This window comes from Callithrix jacchus, chromosome 4 (assembly GCF_049354715.1).
Source record: "Callithrix jacchus isolate 240 chromosome 4, calJac240_pri, whole genome shotgun sequence".
Lineage (NCBI taxonomy): Eukaryota > Metazoa > Chordata > Mammalia > Primates > Cebidae > Callithrix > Callithrix jacchus.
In genome coordinates, this window is record NC_133505.1 from 106,748,388 (window position 1) to 106,762,421 (window position 14,034).

The 14,034-nt window shown below is 35.6% G+C and overlaps 1 protein-coding gene across 13 annotated transcripts in view; it reads right to left on the reverse strand.

The window, feature by feature from the left end:
* ASCC3 (activating signal cointegrator 1 complex subunit 3) overlaps window positions 1–14,034 on the reverse strand; it is a 369,134-nt gene that overhangs the window by 132,335 nt on the left and 222,765 nt on the right. For all 13 annotated transcript variants that reach the window (XR_013534438.1, XR_013534439.1, XR_013534440.1 and 10 more), the window contains 2 exons: window positions 1,001–1,138; window positions 790–910 (listed from right to left, as the gene is read on the reverse strand). Coding sequence is in view for 5 of the 13 variants with exons in the window: in XM_002746863.7 (XP_002746909.4) it covers window positions 790–910; window positions 1,001–1,138 (259 nt within the window). In the remaining 8 variants the exon portion in view is untranslated. The remainder of the gene's footprint in view (window positions 1–789; window positions 911–1,000; window positions 1,139–14,034) is intronic.

A 14,034-nucleotide genomic window follows, 5' to 3' on the forward strand; every position in this document is an offset into this window, starting at 1 on the left:
GTATAATTCACTCAGAAAATTGATAATTAAATAAGCAAGTAACTATGATGGAAAACTGAGTCCCTAAAAGGGTCTCTCTTAACATTTATAAATGTAAGAAAGATGATGAAAACTCCCTTTAGTGGAATGTTTTAAAATGTTGTTTAATAGATATTACTATTTTAATTAAATAAGAAAAAGTAAAAAATAAAACATACACAGAAAAGTCTTTTCAGCAGAGTCATTTGATTATTTTCCCCATGAATAATGAACCCATTTAGGCCTTGTCTTCCCTACTCCCTGATAAAAAATTTGTTTGTTTTAGCCTACATAAATCTCTTAGATAACCAATGATTTATAAATAATATAGCTTTTACACATATTCATTTAGTGAAAATATACATTGAGTGTATTTCCCTTTTCAAACCCACTGAAAATGCCTTCAGTGTGTTTTAAAATATCGTAATAGACTCTTCATACATAAGTTGTAGCAACAAATACTTTGGTTCTAGAAATCCAAAGAGGTATCATTTCTAGTGAAATACATTTAAAATTAAGCAAAGTAATACTTAGTCATGAGTTACTAAGGATTTTCACTAGTAGCCACTAAGAAGTACTTTTATCTATTTTAAAACCAACTTTGGTTGGTTTAATAATAAGTATAATTATTATAATTGCTTATCTTCTGTTTAAAGGTGACTAATTTTTAAAAGTTTAATTTGTAGAAATTCAAATTATTAATTATTAAAATTCAAATTTACCAAGGCTAAAACAGAGTTTCACGTGTTTCTGTGAATTTAAGAAAATTACCTGTAATGGGAAAATCCACGTAACGTCTTGTTTTTCCGTCATAATATTCTGTTCCCTTAATAATTACTAAATGAGCTGGAAAGTTTACACCCCAAGCTAATGTGCTTGTAGCAATAAGAACCTAAAAAGCAAAGTAAAATATCTTATATCTAAGGAAAATATAACTTTTAACTTACACTTAAATATGTGCTCAATGGAGAAAGAAAAATACCTGAACTTTGCAGTTTACAAATAGTTCCTCTACTGTTTTTCGGTCCCTCTCATGTAGTCCAGCATGATGCATTCCGATTCCAAAAGCAAGTGTCAGCTTGAGGTTGGAATCTCTTACTGTTGCAATGATGTTCTCCATCTGCAAATAAAAATACAATTACAAGATGTAGATGTATTAACGTTAAAAATTTCATATTGACTATATTTGTTTAATTTTGTTTTTTTGTGTTACTATGTGGACATAAAAATATATGTCCCATCTACCGTTATGATTAAAGTTTAGTTAACTGAAAAGAATATCTACTTGGTGAGAATATGTACTCCAAACACACTAAAATTTAAATATTATCAGTCTTATTTTTACGAATCAAGAGAAAAAAATCTGTAGATAAATGATATATCCTTTAATGAGTACAACCATTAAAAAGGATGTAATATTTCAGTGTCTCTGTTCATCTCTTCTTATAAAAAATACTGTTTTTGAAGCTCAGTGCCAAAAATTTTGAAAATACGACCGAAAAATAGTGAAAAAAAAATCAGACATACGCCTAGTAGACAGATAGAAATTGTTCCAATTTATGCTTTCTTACAGAACTTAGTGACCCTAAAAAAGTCACATAACCTCTCTAAGCCCATTTCTTTAACTTTAAATTTGAAATAATAACAGTAATCTTACATGTGCACTTAATCTTCCCTAAAGCCCTATAATAGAAAATACTATTATTCTCCTTCTATGTAAATTTAGTAATAATAAATGGATACGAATGTTTTAAGTAATCAACTATTCAAAATATTTTATGTAAACAACTATTCAAAAATTGTTTTCCAGAGAGGCAATTTATAGTTGTGTATAGTTTCCACACAACTATAAATATATTACAGTGTCAATATTACTATGTTCTCAATACCTGAACACTATTTAAAAAATTAAACTGGCATATTTTTGTTTACTTCTTATCTTTGATTAATAGTACAGACAGACACTTTTTATATTTACTGGCTGTTTTCTTTTCTTGTTTGTCTTTTCATTTTTTTAGTGGATGTAATAGTCTTTTTTTTTCTTATTGGCTTGTGAATTTTTAAAAATATATTAAGGGTATTAATCCCTTGTCCATAATATGCTATAAATATTTTGCCCCAGTTTCTTATTTGCCTTTCATTTTATTTATGCTTTAATTTTATAGACTTAAAATTATAAATTGGTACCTTTTGTTTAGTTGCTTAGAAAACTTTTCCTAAAATATATACATATAATATAGATTTCCCTATTTCTTCAACTTCTGTTACAGTTTTTTTTTAATTTAAATAACTATCTTGTAATTTATTTCCATATAGAAAATACGGTAGAAATCTAAGTTTACTTTTCCTAAATAATTAACCAATTATTCTAGCAATATAGGTTAAGTAATTCCTTATCTCACTTATTTTAAATGCTACATTTATTATATTCACAATTATTACATTTTTAAACATTTCCAGCTTCAGTTTAGCTTACTAAATTGTCATATGTCTAAATGCTTTTTGAAATTCATATTTTATAAATGCTCTCTGAATATTCTATCACTTTCTACTCTACGTGGAAAATACTGAAAGTAACACAAATTTGATGGGAAGAAAGAGCAAATCTTACTTTCTGACACAATTTCTTGTAAAGAACTAAATAGAAAGCCCACTTTTGGTTGAGTGTGGTGGCTCAAATCTGTAATCCCAGCACTTTTGGAGGCCAAAGCAGGCGGATCACTTGAGGTTTGAGGTCAGGAGATTGAGACCAGCCTGGCCAACATGGAAAAACCTCATCTCTACTAAAAATACAAAAATTAGCTGGACATGGTGGTACACGCCTATAACCCCAGCTACTCAGGAGGCTGAGACAGGAGAATTGCTTGAACCCAGGATGTAAAGGTTACAGTGAACTTAGATCATGCCAGTGCATTCCAGCCTGGGCAACAGAGCTAGATTCTGTCTCACACACACACACAAAAAAAAACAGATGAAGACGAAAATGAAAGCCGTTTCCTTGTCTCACAGTTCTCTGTCCCTGAAGCGGAGGATAACGTAAGATGCAGCATAAGGAAGTTCTTTATGGGAAACTCCATGAAGAGAATAAAGCAAAGACCAAGTGATTTGAGAAGACATGAGCACTGAAAAGAAGGATACGTCTCTAAAGCTTCACTACCACATTCCAGCAGTAAGCAACAGTGGAGAAGTTACTTGAAAATAGTAAATGTATGATTTTTATATGCCTGAGATAGAAGTATGAAAAAGTGACATTTTCTTCGGCTCTTATTTCCTTTTTTCTTCTATTAACAACCTCTAATGTATACAAGTATGCCTGCAATACAGTTAATATCTTGTCTATGCATAAGTCAATAAGTATATCATAAAATCCCCAGCTTGAGAAACTGTCACTGCTGCTGTAGTTTAGTAAAAATGTATAACCAAAATATCCATATAATGAAAAATTCCAACTGCTTTCATTCTTGTTCATTTTTTTTTTAATTGCAATTTAGGTTTTGGGGTACATGTGCAGAGCATGCAATACAGTTGCATAGGTACACACATGGCAGTGTGCTTTGTTTGCTTTCTCCCCTTCACCCACATTTGGCATTTCTCCCCAGGCAATCCCTCCTCACCTCCCTCTCCCACTGGCCCCCCCCTTTTCCCCCCTATGGACCCCAGTGTTAAGTACTCCCCTCTGTGTCCATGTGTTCCCATTTTTCATCACCCGCCTATGAGTGAGAATATGCGGTGTTTCATTTTCTGTTCTTGTGTCAGTTTGCTGAGAATGATGTTCTCCAGATTCATCCATGTCCCTACAAACGACACAAACTCATCATTTCTGATTGCTGCATAATATTCCATGGTGTATATGTGCCACATTTTCCCAATCCAGTCTATCATCGATGGGCATTTGGGTTGGTTCCAGGTCTTTGCTATTGTAAACAGTGCTGCAATGAACATTTGTGTGCATGTGTCCTTGTAGTAGAACGATTTATAGTCCTTTGGATATATACCCAGTAATGGGATTGCTGGGTCAAATGGGATTTCTATTTCTAAGGCCTTGAGGAATCGCCACACTGCCTTCCACAATGGTTGGACTAATTTACACTCCCAGCAACAGTGTAAAAGTGTTCCCTTTTCTCCACATCCTCTCCAGCATCTGTTGTCTCCGGATTTTTTAATGAACGCCATTCTAACTGGCGTGAGATGGTATCTCAATGTGGTTTTGATTTGCATCTCTCTGATGACCAGTGACGATGAGCATTTTTTCATATGATTTTTGGCCTCATATATGTCTTCTTTCGTAAAGTGTCTGTTCATATCCTTTGCCCACTTTTGAATGGGCTTGTTTGTTTTTTTCCTGTAAATCTGTTTGAGTTCTTTGTAAATTCTGGATATCAGCCCTTTGTCAGATGGGTAAACTGCAAAACTTTTTTCCCATTCTGTTGGTTGCCGATTCACACTAGAGACTGTTTCTTTTGCTGTGCAGAAGCTGTGGAGTTTCATTAGGTCCCATTTGTCTATTTTGGCTTTTGTTGCCAATGCTTTTGGTGTTTTGTTCATGAAGTCCTTGCCTACTCCTATGTCCTGAATGGTTTTGCCTAGATTTCCTTCTAGGGTTTTTATGGTACCAGGTCTTATGTTTAAGTCATTAATCCATCTGAAGTTAATTTTGGCGTAAGGTGTCAGGAAGGGGTCCAGTTTCTGCTTTCTACACATGGCTAGCCAGTTTTCCCAGCACCATTTGTTGAACAGGGAATCCTTTCCCCATTGCTTGTTTTTGTCAGGTTTATCAAAGATTGTATGGTTGTAGCTATGTTGTGTTGCCTCTGATGCCTCTGTTTTGTTCCATTGGTCTATATCTCTGTTTTGGTACCAGTACCATGCTGTTTTGATTACTGTAGCCTTGTAGTATAGTTTGAAATCCGGTAGTGTGATGCCCCCTGCTGTGTTCTTTTTGCTTAGAATTGACTTGGCTATGCGGGCTCTCTTTTGGTTCCATATCAAGTTCATGGTGGTTTTTTCCAGTTCTGTGCAGAAAGTCAATGGTAGCTTGATGGGTTTAGCATTAATTCTGTAAATTACTTTGGGCAGTATAGCCATTTTCACGATATTAATTCTTCCTAACCATGAACATGGAATGTTTCTCCATCTGTTTGTGTCCTCTCTGCTTTTGTTGAGAAGCGGTTTGTAGTTTTCCCTGAAGTGGTCCCTTACATTCCTTGTGAGTTGTATTCCAAGGTATTTTATTCTTTTTGTAGCAATTGTGAATGGCAGTTCGTTCTTGATTTGGCTCTCCTTAAGTCTGTTATTGCTGTACAGGAAGGCTTGTGATTTTTGCACATTGATTTTATATCCTGAGACTTTGCTGAAGTTGCTTATCAGTTTCAGGAGTTTTTGGGCTGAGGCGATGGCGTCTTCTAGGTATACTATCATGTCGTCTGCAAATAGAGACAATTTGGCTTCCACCTTTCCTATTTGAATACCCTTTATTTCTTTTTCTTGCCTGATTGCTCTGGCTAGAATTTCCAGTACTATATTAAATAGGAGTAGTGACAGAGGGCATCCTTGTCTAGTGCCGGATTTCAAAGGGAATGCTTCCAGTTTTTGCCCATTCAGTATGATATTGGCTGTTGGTTTGTCATAAATAGCTTTTAATACTTTGAGATACATTCCATCGATACCGAGTTTATTGAGGGTTTTTAGCATAAAGGGCTGTTGAATTTTGTCAAATGCCTTCTCTGCATCAATTGAGATAATCATGTTGTTTTTGTTTTTGGTTCTGTTTATGTGGTGAATTACGTTTATAGACTTGCGTATGTTGAACCAGCCTTGCATCCCTGGGATGAATCCTACTTAATCATGATGAATAAGTTTTTTGATTTGCTGTTGCAATTTGCTTGCCAATATTTTATTGAAGATTTTTTCATCTATGTTCATCATGGATGTTGGCCTGAAGTTTTCTTTTCTTGTTGGGTCTCTGCTGGGTTTTGGCATCAGGATGATATTGGTCTCATAGAATGATTTGGGTAGGATTCCTTCTTTTTGGATTATTTGGAATAGTTTCAGAAGGAATGGTACCAGCTCCTCTTTGTGTGTCTGGTAGAATTCGGCTGTGAACCCATCTGGACCTGGGCTTTTTTTGTGTGGTAGGCTCTTAATTGCTGCCTCGACTTCTGCCCTTGTTATTGGTCTATTCATAGTTTCAGCTTCCTCCTGGTTTAGGCTTGGGAGGACACAGGAGTCCAGGAATTTATCCATTTCTTCCAGGTTTACTAGTTTATGTGCATAGAGTTGTTTGTAATATTCTCTGATGATGGTTTGAATTTCTGTGGAATCTGTGGTGATTTCCCCTTTATCATTTTTTATTGCATCTATTTGGTTGTTCTCTCTTTTCTTTTTAATCAATCTGGCTAGTGGTCTGTCTATTTTGTTGATCTTTTCAAAAAACCAGCTCTTTGATTTATTGGTATTTTGGAGGGTTTTTCGTGTCTCAATCTCCTTCAGTTCAGCTCTGATCTTAGTTATTTCTTGTCTTCTGCTGGGTTTTGAGTTTTTTTGATCTTGCTCCTCTAGCTCTTTCAATTTTGACGATAGGGTGTCAACTTTGGATCTCTCCATTCTTCTCATATGGGCACTTATTGCTATATACTTTCCTCTAGAGACTGCTTTAAATGTGTCCCAGAGATTCTGGCATGTTGTGTCTTCTTTCTCATTGGTTTCAAAGAACTTCTTTATTTCTGCCTTCATTTCGTTGTTTACCCAGTCAACATTCAAGAGCCAGTTGTTCAGTTTCCATGAAGCTGTGCGGTTCTGGGTTGGTTTCTGAATTCTGAGTTCTAACTTGATTGCACTATGGTCTGAGAGGGGGTTTGTTAGGATTTCAGTTCTTTTGCATTTGCTGAGGAGTGCTTTACTTCCAATTATGTGGTCAATTTTAGAGTATGTGTGATGTGGTGATGAGAAGAATGTATGCCCTGTGGATTTGGGGTGGAGAGTTCTGTAGATGTCTATCGGGTTTGCTTGTTCCAGGTCTGAGTTCAAGCCCTGGATATCCTTGTTGATTTTCTGTCCGGTTGATCTGTCTAATATTGACAGTGGAGTGTTAAAGTCTCCCACTATTATTGTGTGGGAGTCTAAGTCTCTTTGTAAGTCGTTAAGAACTTGCCTTATGTATCTGGGTGCTCTTGTATTGGGTCTATATATGTTTAGGATGGTTAGCTTTTCTTGTTGTATCGATCCTTTTACCATTATGTAATGGCCTTCTTTGTCTCTTTTTGATCTATTTTATCAGAGATGAGAATTGCAACTCCTTTTTTTTGCTCTCCATTTGCTTGGTAAATCTTCCTCCATCCCTTTATTTTGAGTCTTTGTGTATCCTTGCATGTGAGATGGGTTTCCTGGATACAACTCACTGCTGGGTTTTGGCTTTTTATCCAATTTGCCAGTCTGTGTCTTTTGATTGGTGCATTTAGTCCGTTTACATTTAGGGTTAATATTGTTATGTGTGAATTTGATACTGCCATTTTGATGCTAGCTGGCTGTTTTGCCCGTTAGTTGTTGTAGATTCTTCATTATGTTGATGCTCTTTAGCATTTAGTGTGATTTTGGAATGGCTGGTACTGGTTGTTCCTTTCTATGTGTAGTTCCTCTTTCAGGAGCTGTTGTAAAGCAGGGCTGGTGGTGACAAAATCTCTGGGTACTTGCTTGTTCGCAAAGGATTTTATTTTTCCTTCACTTCTGATGCTCAGTTTGGCTGGATATAAAATTCTGGGTTGAAAGTTCTTTTCTTTAAGAATGTTGAATATTGGCCCCCACTCTCTTCTGGCTTGTAGAGTTTCCGCCGAGAGATCTGCTGTGAGTCTGATGGGCTTCCCTTTGTGGGTGACCCGACCTTTCTCTCTGGCTGCCCTTAGTATTTTCTCCTTTATTTCAACCTTGTTGAATCTAATGATTATGTGCCTTGGGGTTGCTCTTCTTGCGGAATATCTTTGTGGTGTTCTCTGTATTTCCTGCAATAGAGTGTTGGCCTGTCTTGCTAGGTGGGGGAAATTTTCCTGGATGATGTCCTGAAGAGTATTTTCCAGCTTGGATTCATTCTCTTCATCACATTCTGGTATGCCTATCAAACGTAGGTTAGGTCTCTTCACATAGTCCCACATTTCTTGGAGACTTTGTTCATTCCTTTTGCGCTTTTTTCTCTGATCTTGGTTTCTCGTTTTATTTCATTGAGTTGATCCTCGACTTCTGATATTCTTTCTTCTGCTTGGTCAATTCGGCTATTGAAACTTGTGCATGTTTCACAAAGTTCTTGTATTGTGTTTTTCAGCTCCTTTAATTCATTCATATTCCTCTCTAAGGTATCCATTCTTGTTATCATTTCCTCAAATCTTTTTTCAAGGTTCTTAGTTTCTTTGCATTGATTTAATACATGTTCTTTTAGCTCACAAAAGTTTCTCATTATCCACCTTCTGAAGTCTAATTCCGTCATTTCATCACAGTCATTCTCCATCCAGCTTTGGTCCCTTGCTGGTGAGGAGTTTTGGTCCTTTCTAGGCGGCGAGGTGTTCTGGTTTCGTGTGTTTTCCTCCTTTTTGCGCTGGTTTCTTCCTATCTTTGTGGATTTATCCACCTGTCGTCTATGTAGTTGCTGATTTTTCCATTGGATCTCTGAGTGGACACCCAGATTGTTGATGATGGAGTATTTCTGTTACTTGGTTTTCCTTCTACCAGTCTAGCCCCTTCGCTGTATGACTGCTGAGGTCCACTCCAGGCCCTGCTTGTCTGGGGTGTACCTATAGTGGCTGTGGAACAGCGAGGGATGCTACCAGTTTTTTTCTGCTATCTTTGTCTCAGGATAATGTCCGCCAAATGTTAGTATTATGGATATAGAGGGGTCAGGGAGTTGCTTGAGGAGACAGTCTGTACTTTGTAGGAGCTCAAGTGCTGAGCTGTGAGCTCCGTTGTTCATTCAGGGCTGCTAGGCTGCTATGTTTAGTTCTGCTGCAACCTACCTCGTAAGAAAACCCCTTTTTTTCTCAGATGCTCTGTCCGGGGGCAGGTTTCGGCTTTCCTTGTGAGTGTCCGCCTCGCTGTCCTGCCCAGCTAGGAGGCAGTTTAGTCACTTTTTGCCTGCTGAGGCTCCGCCCTGCTGCTGTGAGGTTCACCCTTTTGCTGCAGGCTCTGTCCTTCTGCTGTGGTCTCCGCCCTGTTGCCACGGACTACACCCTGCGGTGGAATCTCTCTGTTGTACCGGGTTGCCTCGGCAATGGCAGGCTGTGTCAGCAATGGGCATGTACCTCAGTAGGGGCTGATTGCCTTGGTAATGGCTGATGCCCCTCCCCCACGGAGCTGTGCTTTAAAAAAAACCTTTTCACCAGGAGCGTTTGGAATTGCCATTTTGTTTGTCGCACTGGGCTCCCCCAAACGCTGAGTCCTGGGATTTCCTGGGCTGGGTCACAGTTCAGGACCCGTTCAGTCTCAAGTTCAGCCCTCTCTGGTCACAGTTTGCTGGTTCAACAGGGTACCCGTAACAGTGTGCTTTTTTATGGAGCACTGTGGAGCGCCTCTGCGCTCTTGCGTTGGCCGGAGCCGCACCGGCTGCCGGCTGCACCAGCCGAGACCTCTGCCTGGCATCCTGCGTCTCTTTTATACCTGGGAATTTCCCCGTTCTGTGGGCAACTAAGATCCGTCTGGAAATGCTTCCCCGACTCACCCTCTCCGCGCATCCAGCGAGAGCATCAATCCTGGGTTGTTCTCACAGCGCCATCTTGAGTCCTCCCCCATTCTTGTTCATTTTATTTTCATTAGTCAGAAAAAATTTTTAAGTTTTTTCAATGTGGAAGCAAGCTATTTTACACTTATAATAATCAATAAAATAGGACAATAAATTTTAGCTTTATAATAATTACTAATGTATCAAAAAAGCACTACACAAACTAGGTGATATTTAATGACATACACATAAGAAATATTATTTTTCAACTTGCACTGAACTGAATGCAATGTATAAATAGCTTATTCTGTTTGGCCACCTAATATTCTTTTATTATTTACTTTATGAACTGCAGGAATATGGAAATATGTTAATAAGAATTTACTTTACCTTAAAATTAGCACAGGATATGTAAGCTGACTACAAATGCATGTTATAAAGAAAGGTGCTTGCCTTGTCTCATAAACTATATGCTATCTGTTCTCAAGTGACAACTTATTACCCATTTTTGTTCAATAGTTCACACTAAAAAAAATCTTCAATTTACACTAAAAGGAACTAACTCACTTGTGTCCTTGCTTCTATAATTAGAGATATTTTTTTCAGTTTTATAACTATATAAATATATATAACTCGTGTAATTTATGGTGCCCCATGGTAATGCCAATCATACCCAAACAGTAATGTCCCATTTGCCACAGGAAGGGTAAAGATTCCTCTGTTGGAAGGTCTGGTGAGGCATTAATATCCTTTCTTTTGCATCAGGGAAGGCTAGCTCTTTCTCAATCTCCTAGCCCCCACATTCACCTAAATCAATGCAGTAGAGAGAACTGTTTGCTTTATCTAAACTGGCAAAGACTTAAAATCCTCATCAAGACAATCACATACACAAAAAAACTTCATTTATTACACAGTGTCTCTGGCTGAATTCTAAATTATTTGAACATCATAAAAAAGCAAAATTTATAGCTGTTAATCATTAAGTACAAAATACTACTAGGGCAGCCTGTACAAATTTGAAAACATAATTTTTTTGGATTATATACATCTTTGTTACTGTACTTAAAAATAAGTTTCATCTTGATCAAAACACCGTAAGACAGGCAAAAGTTTTCAGAAACTTAGGATAATGAAAGTTTAAAACATGAGAATAGATATAATCTGTTGAGCACTTAAAATATGCCAGGCATTGTGTTTATCACTTTACAAAGATTTTCACATTTAATCCTTTATATAAAGTAATATAGTCCTAATATAACACTCAATTCATTTAAACAATCCAGTATATTTCAAATTGAAAGACCCAGTGATTTTGAATACTAAAGAGTATATTTTCTTAGCCCTGGTTACACAAGAGAATTAAGCCCTATAAAAAATACTTGGGTTATAATCTTCTCAATTATTCCAATGATAGCTAGTACTATTCTAGATGGAGAGGAGACAGGTTTATTTTATACATAAAATAGATGCCTTAGTACATTAAGGCTTAATTCTTGTTAAGAAGGGCTGCTATAGAATTTTTAAAAACCATGATAATTAAAACACTAATAGAGGAAGTTTTACTTCCATAGTTCATTTTTGTTCAACAAATATTTGTTGTAATGTATAGGTATCTTTCCAGTAAATAGCCTTTGAAATATGTCTAACCACCTGATTGTTAAAAAAATTATTCAATATTATACATAAAAGAAAAACAGAGCTATATTCTTCTAGGTAGTGATCTTTTTTTAAGGTTGGGGGAGGAGGCACATATGTAAACTGTTGAGCCATTTACTTTAACTTAATAGATTTTTCTTTACATTTTATATTTATTATACTCAAAAAGCTTTTGTAAAAAGATAGATTCCATTTAAGTAGATACATTACTCTGTGTCCGAAATACATTCCAGTCAGAATATAATTCAGTGAGTTGATGACAACATTGGCTCCAAAAGAAAGGAGGAGACCAGATTGGACAAGAATGAGCTAACAGATTGTGCAGCCCAATTCTGTCCTTTTGAGTGTGATATATTGTTTCAAGATGCTAAAAACCCATACTTTCTCAAAGCATATCTGTTGTGCTGGTTTTCTCATTTTCACAGAATCCTCATTATCAGAACTCTGTACTCTTTTCACAGCATGTCAGACTCAGACCATATGCCACTGAATAATGCTTATCAATTGTCTAAAATGCCCAATAAATGTTGTACCACAGAAGAATCATAAAAATTACAAAGATTCTTTTAAATAAAAATAATTAAATATGTCATATCTGGTACAGATGTTAAATGAAATTAAAATATATCCTTATAATCACCAAACGTTCAAATGTTAATTTCTTATAATACAAGTCTGTATGATAAACCCCATACATTGAAGGAAGAGAAACTAACAATAAAACACTTTAGAGCATTCTATTGATACACTAATAAAAAATAAGTCAAGAAATAAATGAACTAAAAAGAATAGTTTCTAAACTTTACCAATACTCCCAAAATTTATACTCCCTTGCTCTTTCTGAAGCTCAAAGACAACCATACCTCAAAATGATTTATCATTCTCCTAACATAGAAATATATTTATATGTGATTAAATTACATGTGAAGTAAACATATAAGTGAAATAGGAATCAAATGTACAAATGAAATACAAACAATAACAGCTAAGTCTTTGCTATGTCTGCCAAATAAACACAATACTATTTTCAATGTTTGCCTTTTATATTGGCCTAATTCTTTTTTTCTTTCCTTTTTTTTTTTCTTAAGAAAGCATGCTTTTTTTGTCTTAAAAATTTTTTTGAGGTGGTGGGTACAAGCAGAATCTTATTATACGTCTAGACTGCATAGTGGTCAAGTCAGGGCTTTTAGGGTACCCATTACCTGAATTATGTACATTGTACCCATTAAGTAATTATTAAGTAATTTCTTATCATCTACCTCCCTCCATCTACCACTCTCACCCTTCCAAGTCTCCATTATGTATTATTCCCCTCTCTACATCCATTTGTATACATTAAATTTATTTTTATTTTTTGTGGGTACATAGTCATATGTATACATTTTTTAGCACCCACTTATGAGTGAGAACACATAATATTTGGCTTTCTGTGTCTGGCTTGTTTCACTTAAGATAATAACCTATAGTTCCATCCATGCTGCTGCAAAAGACATGACTTTATTCTTTTTTATGCCTCAACAGTATTCCATTATATATATATATATATATATATATATATATATATATATATATACATTTTCTTTATCCAATCATTATTGATGGATACTCAGGATGATTTCAATCATTTATTGATGGATACTTAGGTTGATTCCATATCTTTGTTATTGTGAATAGTGTGGAAATAAATATATGAGTGCAGGTATCTTTTTGATAGACTGATTTTTTTCCTTTGAGTAGACACCTAGTAGTAAAATTACTAAATGGAATGGTAGTTCTGTTTTTAGCTTTTCTGAGAAATCTATGTTTTCCATAGAGGTTGTTCTAATTTACATTCCCACCAATAGTGTTTAAGAGTTCCCTTTCCTCTGCATCCTCATAGATGATAATAGCCATTCTGACTGGGGTAAAATAATATTCCACTGTGGTTTTAGCTTGCATTTTTATGATGATTAGTGATGGTGAGCATTTTTTCATATACTTGTTGGCCATCTGTATGTCCTCTTTTGAAAAATGCCCATTTCTGCCCCTTATGCTTGGCCTAATACTTAATAAAAGCAGTATCAAAACTGGGTTGTAGGGTAAGATATTAAATATTTTTTCTGATTAATGTTTTTAATTTAATTTACCATGCTTTTGGTAGAATATCGCAGTGTAAGTACTTCATATTTATTTCTGAATATAACTTTTATGTTTATTTCCATTGTCGAAGAATTCTGATTCTAACTCATACTTAGCATTTCTAACTCATACTCAGCATATTGAAAAACTTTAAAAATGTAGATAAAGATAATGAAAGGGACATCATAAAGCTTTCTAAACTAGTATATTGTTAAATGGGTAATTATGATATTAAATTAATTAAATGTGTGAAGGATCACAGGCAAAAAGGTATAAATATAAGATCAAATTTGACAACAGCACTCAAGAAAAGAATCTGCTTATAAGGTATAATTTCACATTGCTATATTATCACAGTAATAACAGTAACATTTATTGAACATTTATGTTTCAGTATTTTAAATGTATTCACACATGTAATCCTCAGAATATTCCTATGAGGATGGGTTTCTTATTATTTTCTTTTACAGTTGAAGAGATGGTGCTCAGAGAGTAATCCTACGAAGGAAGGCCACATAGCTTGCAACAGGCAGTCAGTATTGACA